Source organism: Diachasma alloeum, unplaced genomic scaffold (genome assembly GCF_001412515.2).
Source record: "Diachasma alloeum isolate Michigan unplaced genomic scaffold, Dall2.0 Dall_scaffold_00300, whole genome shotgun sequence".
NCBI classification, from domain to species: domain Eukaryota; kingdom Metazoa; phylum Arthropoda; class Insecta; order Hymenoptera; family Braconidae; genus Diachasma; species Diachasma alloeum.
Window position 1 is genome coordinate 1,858,668 of NW_021680439.1, and position 10,836 is coordinate 1,869,503.

General features: G+C 37.4%; 1 protein-coding gene across 1 annotated transcript; it reads left to right on the forward strand.

The window, feature by feature from the left end:
• Positions 1–3,525: 3,525 nt before the first annotated feature.
• Positions 3,526–7,778, forward strand: LOC107039442 (glucose dehydrogenase [FAD, quinone]). The gene is made up of 2 exons (XM_015259047.1): positions 3,526–5,623; positions 7,203–7,778. The coding sequence occupies exons 1-2, from the start codon at positions 3,812–3,814 to the stop codon at positions 7,341–7,343; spliced, it is 1,953 nt and encodes a 650-aa protein (XP_015114533.1). The 5' UTR covers positions 3,526–3,811; the 3' UTR covers positions 7,344–7,778.
• The last annotated feature ends 3,058 nt before the right edge of the window (positions 7,779–10,836 follow it).

Below are 10,836 nucleotides of genomic sequence, written 5' to 3' on the forward strand. Positions count from 1 at the left end.
GGACACACGTGTTCCAGGAGAAAATGACGTTTCTCACAAGGAAACAAAGGACACAAAAGGAGGTCTGTTCATGATTAGTCATGGACCCTCTTGGAAAGCAGACGCATAAAATTTTACGATGTTTATGGCGACTCGAGAAAAATCAACAGAAACCCGATATTATTTCAGAGTGTTTATTCCTATGTTTATTTCAACGGTCTTTATTTTCCTTTTCTTCCAATGGACCTCTATATTCGAAAATTGAAATAATGCATCGTTCTTCTCCGGAAAACACGTCCCCCAAATACGCAGTATAAAATAAAAGAAGGATAAAATAATTATTTAAATTCAATTATTCTGATCAGACTAATATTTAAATTGCCCGCCAGGTGTGCATAACGCCACCTAGTTACGAAGGGCCAGCGACATAACAATGCAAATGCGTCACATGACCCGTCATATGACGGTCATGTGATCGTCATTGACGGTCACATGACGAGGCGTTCATGACGGCTGTCACAATTCCCCCTTCCCCTTCTGTGACCGTCACAACTTGTCAAGAAAAAATGACAGTCATTTTTCATCTATATAGATGAAAATGTATTTTTTTCTCGGTCAATTTTCAGTTGAATTCCTTTTGTATTGAACTTATCCGCAATTTGAAATGGAAATCACGTTTTTTTTCCATCCATATAGGTGGAACTATTTTGTTTTATTCATGACCGTCACAAATTGGAAATTAGTTATGACCGTCATTATGCAACTATATAGATGGTTTGACAACAATTTGGTTACAAATGATTTGTGACAATCATTTGTAGTTGGAAAATTTGTGCGTCACATGACCGTCCTTTTTTGGTCATATAACGCGATCCAAAAAATGTCGGTCATTTTGCATCTATGGTCACACGGTTAGCGCAGCGCCGCTGGGTTAAACCGAGCGCATTGTTGCCACGTTGGCGCTTACCCGGGGCCGAATTGCCAAATGCTGCTGAATCAGCCAAGCCTCGGCCTAGAATCGGCATGTCAAGCCTTGGCGACCCACTTACGGCCAAACATCGGCTTTGGACTGGCATGCCAAGTCTCGGCGACTCCTTCACGACCAAGTGTCGGCTGAACGTGAATTGGCCATTCGTCGAGTACCAAGTCTCGGCCAATAATTGGGTAAAATTCGGACGCCGAGACTTGATAAGGGTCAAACAGGAAAGACAAGTTAACCAATTCCAAGGGTCAAACTCTCATTAGAGCCAAAATCGAGCGGGGAAGATGAGCGCAATAATATAAAGGGTATTTCAAGAGTCACGACGATCATAAGGGTCAAATAGGGGTAATAATCAACGTACTTGTAAGGGTCGGAGGCTTTTATAAAAGGTCGAATGATCATAGGAGTCGAATGGGTCATACAGAAAAATGTAAACAGATGCTAATTGTCAAACGATCATGAGTTATGTAAGGTTCAAACTCGAGACCTTAATGCTGTAACCTCATTATTTATTGATATCATAAATAAATAGGCTGTTTACCACACCTATATTGAATTTCATAATTAAAGAAAGTTAAAAAATCAAATAAGAATACCATATTTTATTCGTATAGCCGATAAACTTCTCCGTAACTAACAACTCTACGGTGGCCGGGTGGGTAAAGCCAAGGACTAGCAATCCGAAGGTTCCGGGATCGAATCCCGAAAAGTCAAACTTTTTACTCATCATTATCAGCGGTTATCGAATTCTTTAGGAACGATTAGCCGAAGAATGTAAATTAAATAATAACAAAATAATGTATTAATTAATTTTTTCAACTATTAAAAATAACTATTGGATGGGTCATGTGTGTTGATCATCGGCCGACGCTTGGCAGCCAATGCCGGCCCAACGAATAGCTAGCCGAGGCTGTGCCAAGGCCGATTGAGGATCGGCACTCAAGACTCGGCAGCGCGGCTGCCAGTACTGGCCCAATCTTGGCCCGTTTGACTTTTTGTCCCCGGGGACCTCGATGCGCGCATTCTAAGTGTGGCAGTTAATGTAGCAACACTCTCGAGCGGTCGACAGTGAGGTACTCACTCACACTGGGCGGCGCGGCGCCGCTGTTGTTCGTTCGACCTTTTTTCTTAGCTAAATAAATTTCCCGAAAAAATGACCCATAACGCCAACCCTTAATAAAAGAATTGAACTTTTTCAGAATTTTTAAACGTCGAGAATCACGCTAAAATATAAAAAAACGAAAACGGGCGGCGCAAACAGATGTCATATATTGACATTTTTGGAGGATATTTTCAGCACGGATACGTGTCAGAAAATGTCATCATATGAAAAATGATGACATTAAAAATTTGGCATAATTCTATCCAGTATGATATTTTTCATCATAATAACTACGTCATTTATTGTATCCTGATATTTTATGACATTCTCTATTGACTTGATATAATTTGATATTTTTTGAAATTTTATGTAATTGTTTAACTGCATTTGTCTACCCGATTTTCACGAGAGATGTTCTAAAAAAAAAACATTTCTCCTCTGTAAATAACACGTTAAAATGCACCCGATTCACATATACGCGAAATTTATAACTTGAGAAACTGTTTGACACTAGCATTCTTCCTCAATAATTCAGTAATAAATCGACCCTTGATCGATTATCGAGAAGGAAAGGAAATATTCACAATACTTCAATTTTTAAGATCACATTAAAAATTTGAACTTGATTCGATAAATTTTCACGAAAAAATCACGGAATGCTGTAAGAAATAATAACAGCAAGAGTTAAATGGTCATGAGTATAAACTAGTGATTGTTTATTGAATTTTTTTCCTACCGAACGTGGTATGAATAGGTTTCTTTTGTTCCATTAAGCCGTTCAATCTCAAGAGCGATGGAGTCATGAATGATACAATGTTACGGAAAAGAGTCACTGCAGGATTCAATTGAGGTTCTACCAAAATACTTGTAAACATAAAAATAGATAACTTATTGCCCGAAGGAAAATCTCATAAGAATGAAATCATTATTATATATTATATTATATATTACATTATGATTGATCCAATACGTCACGCATCGAATTCAATTTGAACATAAAAATGAAGAACGACATAAATATAATGATAATATCGATTGAATTTTCGATTGTCTTTGGCCGCGGCAGCATGTCGATTTCAATTGGAAATGAGTGTAACAGTAGCGTAATGACGTCGATGAATGGAAGATACAATCATGGAAACTTGCTCATTATAATTGACCTCTCACTCTTCATTTTTCATTACTCATTTTGCGTTCCCATTAGATAATGTGGTGTGTTGTCACGGAATCAATTTCCATCATTTGTCTATCAACTTATATGAATTTTCCTGGTAAGTAGATGTCTGGCGCAAAAAACGTGAGAACATCAGAAAAGTCATAGATATGAATTGATGTAATTTTTTATTTATTTTCATTCGCTCGATTGTAGTAGTGGATAAATTGCGTGAACTCGTAGAATTATGCATCTTGCATATAAGTAGGGGGATAGACAACCTATTCTCCAGTTGGTGATGAGCCTAGCGTGTACGATCGCCTGAGAGTCGATTCTGGAATAGACTCTCAGGTCTTTTCGGAGACGTCCATTGACAAATACTCAATCACATTAGTAGATCTTATTCTTACCCTAGAGCAAATGCTATTTGGTTTCTCTGCTGCTTAGTGATTTAGAGTGCAGTGATTTTTCTGGTGTAGGGAGGTTTTGTTTATTGACCAATGTTAGCGAATGTGCACCTATAAACCATCACTGGCTCCAGAGGACGATTTTCGCATTTGAGTTCGCGGGGTTAGTAGCAAAGATCGAGATCAAGATGCAGCTATCTTTACAATTATTTGATTTGAGGTCGTCATATGGTCGGATAACCATGAGTTGGTTGCTATTATTATTGAGTCTTATCGCGGTTTCTCAAGCGGAAAAAACCTACATAAATCTATACGGTGATGAACCATTCAATGGTATCGAGAATGTGTTAAAAACCATAGCAGGTATTCTGAAATTTGCATATGACAGCATACGATTCATGTTTTTGGAACCACCGGAGACAACCCCACAAAATGGCGATAAATTCGATTTCATTGTCATCGGAGCAGGAACAGCAGGTGCTGCAATTGCTTCAAGGCTCAGTGAAATATCAGATTTTCGGGTACTACTTATTGAAGCAGGACGCAGTGAAAATATTGCTATGAATGTGCCTATTATTGTCAATGATCTGCAATTCAGGGATGACGTTAATTGGAAATATCAAGCGGAGCCATCTGATAATTATTGCAGAGGAATGACGGACAAACGATGTAACTGGCCACGAGGTAAAGTGATGGGTGGAAGTAGTGTGTTGAACTATCTCATCGCAACGAGAGGAGATCCACGAGATTATGATCGATGGGCAGAGCTTGGAAATGAAGGTTGGTCATGGAAAGAGGTTCTACCGTACTTCAAAAAACTTGAAACTATGGGTATCCCAGAACTCAAAGATAAAGAAGATCACAATGATAATGGTCCAGTTCATATCAATGCTGCTGATTTTCAGACGCCCCTCGCAGAAGCTTTCCTAGAAGCAGGAAAGGAACTCGGTTACAAAATCATTGATTACAACAGTGCTGACCAGCCCGTTGGATTTTCTTACCTCCAAACGACCATAAAAGATGGTATGAGATGCAGTAGTAGTAAGGCTTATCTACATCCAGCAAAATCAAGGCCGAATTTGTTAGTGACAAGGAATACCATAGTTTCAAAAGTGCTTATTGATGACGATAAGCGAGCTATTGGTGTAGAGTACTTTAAAGACGGCACAATGTACCAAGTTTATGCAGAGAAAGAAGTGATCTTGAGTGCGGGTGCCATTGGTAGTCCTCAAATTCTGATGTTATCGGGAATAGGCCCAGCTGAGCATATCAAAGAAATTGGAATAAATCCAATAGTTGATCTTCCAGTCGGCGAAAATTTAATGGACCACATTGCGTATGGCCTCATCTTTCAAGTCAACCAACCGGTAGGACTACACATCTATGACCTCATCAACCCGACTAATCCGTACTTAAGAGATTATTTGCTTTATCGAACAGGACCATTGACTGTGGCCGGTGGTTGTGAAGCACTAGCCTTTCTTGATGTGGATAGACCAAATAATCATACTGCTTATCCGAATGTAGAATTGCTATTTATATCGTCTTCCTTTCTCACCGTCAGTAGATCGCGTTATGCTTTTGGAGTTTCAGATGATATTTGGAATGAAATATATGCGGCTGATGAACATAGCTATACTTGGATGGTTTTCCCTATGTTACTGAGACCTAAGAGCCGAGGGAAAATTCTGCTACGTAATGTCAGTATTGAGAGTAAGCCGATAATTATACCAAATTATATGGCGGACAAACAGGATGTCAGGGTTCTAATTGAAGGTATCAGAGCGACATTGAAAATTAGTGAAACTAAGGCTATGCAGAGGTTCGGGAGCAAGTTATTTCCAGCAAAGTTTAGAGAGTGTCAAGGTTTCGAGGAGAATAGTGATGATTTTTGGGAATGTGCGATCAGAACTATAACAATGAATATATATCATTACTCGGGGACGTGTAAAATGGGCCCTCAGAATGATCCCACTGCAGTCGTCGATGCAAGGCTAAGGGTATGATTAATTTTTCCTGTTTTAATTATGTTTTTTATAACTGTAAAATATTTATTGGAATACATGCTTGAACAGTGCACTTCCTTGGGTTTTGACGGACCTACAGCTAGAACAAGTTACTTTACTGTCCGTTTCAGAAGTTGAGGACCTCGGAGTTAAACACGCATAACTTCAGCAAAAAAAAAATCGTAGAAATATAAAACATGTTTTAATTGATGGATTGATTATTCATCTTATCCTATACGGAGCCTCATCTTCTCAAAATCCTTAGTGAATTCAAATTAATTATATCGTAATGAAAAGGTTGTAAGAATGCCCGATTTTAGGGGGCCGGAAAAATTCATGAGCTTTGCCGTCTTCTTGTGCTTCCAAAGAATGGTGGTAAAAAATGCTAATCTTTTTGCTGATTGTTACAAGATTCAGAAGTATACTCGTGAAGAAAAAATTTAAACATTCCCAAAATTGTTAGTTTTTTGGACGAAAATATCCTGCGCGGATATCTCAGAATTTTACAATGGTATCCTTCCTGAAAGAATCTCACTGAATAGGGACGGGAATAAATTTTCCAGCAAAAAACAAACCATGAAACAAAGTCAGGATAAAACTGGAAGAATGAGACCCGAGGCCTCTCACTAACCCGATGTGGTTGGAATAGATCTCAAACCTATTAAATTAGCCACGAACTACAGAATTCCGAGATGGTCAACATCTCAATTAATTAATTAATTAATTCATTGAATATAGTCGGAAAAGCCATTTAATCGGAATAAATCCGCTACAGGAGGCTCATCTAAGGGACGCTTTTGGAGGCATAAGAAGTCGGAAAGTTTCTGTTAGATTTTACTTCTTCGGGAAAAATTACGTGATAATTTCGTACTTTGTTCGGTGATGAACCTGAAAATTCACTGAACGTTTCAGATTTCTTCTCTTCCATTCCTATAAAAATTGCCGGAAAATGATTCCCCATTATGAATTACGTGAATTGTTCTGTAATTTTTACTGAATATTTCTCTCCGTGTTGAGAAATATTTGCATATTAATGGCGCAACCTTTGAGGGATCCGTTCTCTAAGTCTCAATCAGAATGACAATAAGGGTCAGAATTGGAGTCATATGGAGGGTAAAAATTGAGTCCAGAACTAGGGACATTGTCTAAGTTTAGGAGGCTGAAAGGTTTTTCCTATCATATCAGAATTTATGATAGGTATGCTTTGACATTTAGCTTTTCCTTTGGTTGTAATATATAGATGAAAATAAATGAATTGAACTTGCCGAGAAGTGGATTTATCACTCGAAATAATAGCTGACAGAGCGAATTGATAGTTGTTCTCTTTGAGCTTAAAATTACTGTCAATTGCACAATGGCCTGGAGAGCTAGAAGTGAATTCGATTTATGGACTGATAAAGGTTGCCAAGTTATCAATCTATAACTCTCTTACTTTTGCCCGGAGTCAAATATCGGAGGACAATTATCACCATATTATAGAATTGAACCCTCTCGCAAGTCCAAAAATTTCCCATTCCAGTTTTGCGACATCCTGTTCTGTGACCATACTGCTCACTAATGTTCTACTTTTCAGGTACATGGGATAAAGAACCTGAGAGTAGCTGACGCATCGATAATGCCTGAAATTATGTCGGGTCATACCAACATCCCCACTTATATGATAGCTGAGAAATTATCAGACATGGTGAAAGACGATTGGGGATATCCAGTATAGCACCCGTTGTAAATAGATCTCAAATACATTTAGATAATTTATACCCCTAATGACTCATTGTATTATAGTTTAGAAATTAATGAATTTCTCAGTTCAGTGCGGAGAAAAAAAATTTGGAACAAGTACCTTTGAAATTATAGAAAGAATTACCTTTTAAATCGTAATATTAATGCATGAAAAATTCATTGATTGCCTGTTATTTTTGGATTATTAAGTATAATTCATCGAATTTTAAGTAAAATTGCTGAAAACAACTTTTTACATCCGGATTATGTATCTTTGTGTCATTTTCATCTGCTCATTACTGATAAAATTTCATTATATGCGATTAAACGTATATGTACATAATGTCTAGAGGTTCATTCACGAAGTATGAACTTGATTATAAACACCATACTCCATCCAGAAAAAGAAGAATATAATTTTTTAAAATAATTGATTTTCCTATTCCTTACGTTAAAGATCAACTGAAGTTTCCTAGTTATTCATATTCCTTCTATTCTCCCTAGACGTAATGGATAAACATAAGGTATCACTGAGGATGATACAGGTTACTGCAATGGTAAATCAATGGTAAACTAGTGAGAACATCATTAGGAACTGTCTCACTTAATTTATGTCGGACAAGCATGATGCAATTGGTCACTGGGTCGATAGCGCGGAAATGGTATAGATTGCTTTGTTTATGATAGATGGAAAGTAATCTCTGATGGTTACCCTAGCATATAAGCATGAATGAATCTATGTACGAGGAATTAGGGGTGCACATTGTCCAGAACATTGTTGCTGACTTTTCTGGTACACACAGAAAACGAAAAAGTTCCAGTTTTTGAGAATTTACGGTGTTCTAAAATTTGACAGATGGGAACCTCTAAAATCAATTTTTTTTCATTAATTTCCAGTGATATAATCGTAAATCTTGGAAATTTTATCTCTAAAATCTAGTAATTGAATCCATAAATTTACGGGCAATTCTAATTATTTTTGAGAATTAGCAAAAAATAGGAATAGGTTTCTCGAAAGTGAAGATCAACTCCTAAAAATTGTAAATCAATAGTTTGAAACTAAAACGTTATCTCTGTGTAGTTAGAGTGAGTGAACCGATTAGAATTAAAAGTAGAATATGCAGAGAAAAATAAAAGTCATAGAAAAATTACCATACAATCAACAAGACAAGTTTTTTTTCATCATATCTTGAGAAAAAAAGTGCCAGACGAGCAGTGACTTTTTCTCCGTTGCCCGTAAAAATTAATTAAACGTGCATGGAAGGAATATAAAATTATTTTTTGCTCTGAGAACATAGTAATGTTTAACATAAAAAAGAAAATGCACGACTATACCCACCGCGCTCGAAAACTTACCATTTAACATCGTAATTTTGAGAGCAAATGAAAAACTACAACGTGCAGATTGAAAAAATACGGGTGACTAAATTAAAATATGACGTTAGTCCGTTGGAGAAACTACTCTTGAACATAGTAAAAATTTCGAGTCGATATAATAGAAAATTGGTAGCATAAAAGTTAAAATTTCAATTGACACGAGTAAAATTTAGGAGGAAGAACATGAATAGAATATTGTCTCCCCCTTTCAAAATGAGTATTCGCTGAAGTAAACAAGGCAGAGGGGGATTTTTTGAATAACCGAATGTAGTGTGATAGGGGGGGTTCTGGATCAACGTTTTGGTTGACCAAGTGTTGGATGGTAGTCCGCGAGGGGGGGTGTTGGGTGAAAGGGTTGATTAATTCGCGGGTCGCGGTTTGATTCGCGGTTTGATTAATGAATTCGCAATTTCTTCTATCGAAATGATGAAAGAGTTAATTGATTCGCGGGCTAATTAATTGATTAATTAATTAACATATTATTGGACTTCAGTGGAAACTATTCACGACTGAATTATTCCACCCCGCGGTGTGGGTGGGTGAAAGGGTTGATTGAAGCACGAATCAATTAATTCGTGATTCCAATTCATGAGCTGGTGAGGAATGGTCTCAAACATGTCTGAACCTGCAAGCGTCAGAGAGGGTCTACTTGATATAGCCGACTTGAGTTCTTCACAGTTGGGGGTCAGCCATTTCAGCCCCCCACAGACAGCATCGAACTTCTTGGGATTTCCGGTCCTTTGATGTTTACCGACCCACTTGACATTTTCCAGACATGCTCGAACTTGTATCTACTTGGGATATCCGGCCCTGTTATGTTTACCACTCCCATTTCTCGGACAATCGTTGTTTAAATAATGTGTATTTGTTTATTTAATGTTGAAAATGAAGGGTACAAGAGTGGGGGTTGATGTATATAACCAACAAAATTTCTATGTCCACCATCAGTTCGGTACATCGTTCTCTATGAAGAACAGTCTCCAGCGACAGGAATTTAAGAACCGTTTAAATCTTCTCCTCAAGAACATCNAATCTTCAGAAGACTCAAATTCAAGCTTAAGTTTGATACTCGAGTGAAAATTCATCATGGATTTCAACAAAATCAACGCTGTGGCACAATTGAAAGATCTTCCTCTCGTGAAACTTGAGGATTTGGAAGCTGGAGCTTTCTACATCATCACCGCAGCTCGCAAGGTGAATACAAAATATGGAGTGGGTGTTATTATCCATCTCTCGGACTCTCATTCAGTCTTTGTGAATACTAGACTGGCCAAGTTCTTCGCTGAGAATATAAAGATGTTCGAGAATTTCCAAAAATATATCGGAAAAGGTACAATAACATTGGAATATTTGGGAGGAAAATACCACAATATCCGACTTCACCCCGATTCAATGCTGCTGCTTGCAAGCCCTGCTGATGAGGTGAATTTTGACGTTATCAACGCTGTTGCAAAGTTCAAAGAGCTGCCCCTGATACAAATATCTCAATTGCAGCGTAACTATGTGTACACCATCACTGCAGCCTTCAAAGTAGAGACAAAATATGGTGTAGGAGTTATTTTGCATTTGTCGAATGCTCATTCTGTTTTCGTGAATAACAGATTGGTCAAGTTTTTTGAGGATGCTCCTAAACAATTTGAGAATTTTTGCAATCATATCAAAAAAGGGTTCACCAACGTTGCAGTATTCCGGAGGAGAATCTAACANGATCTTTTTTTGTTTTTTTTGTCTTTATTCATATATTTTGTATACAAAAAAATGATTCTTTTTATGATTATAACCAATGTAATAGTATATAAGAAGTACATGAATAAATTTTACAATTGAAAATATTTTTTTCTTTGAAAATTATTACACTTCACACAATCCCTTATCATAGGAGGTGGCCCATCAAAATTATCACCTCTGATTTCTCGATGATGTTCATAACAAAGTTTACATCCTGCAATGGACCAATCAGCTCGCATCTCATCAGTCAACTTGTCCCAAGTATCATGAACGTGTGACGCAGCAACAGTACTTATAAATGAGTGGGGTAGGTAGGCAATATCCTCACAATCCATTGATTTCAAGTTGTGTAATTTGTAGTATATATCGAAGGATCGTTCAGC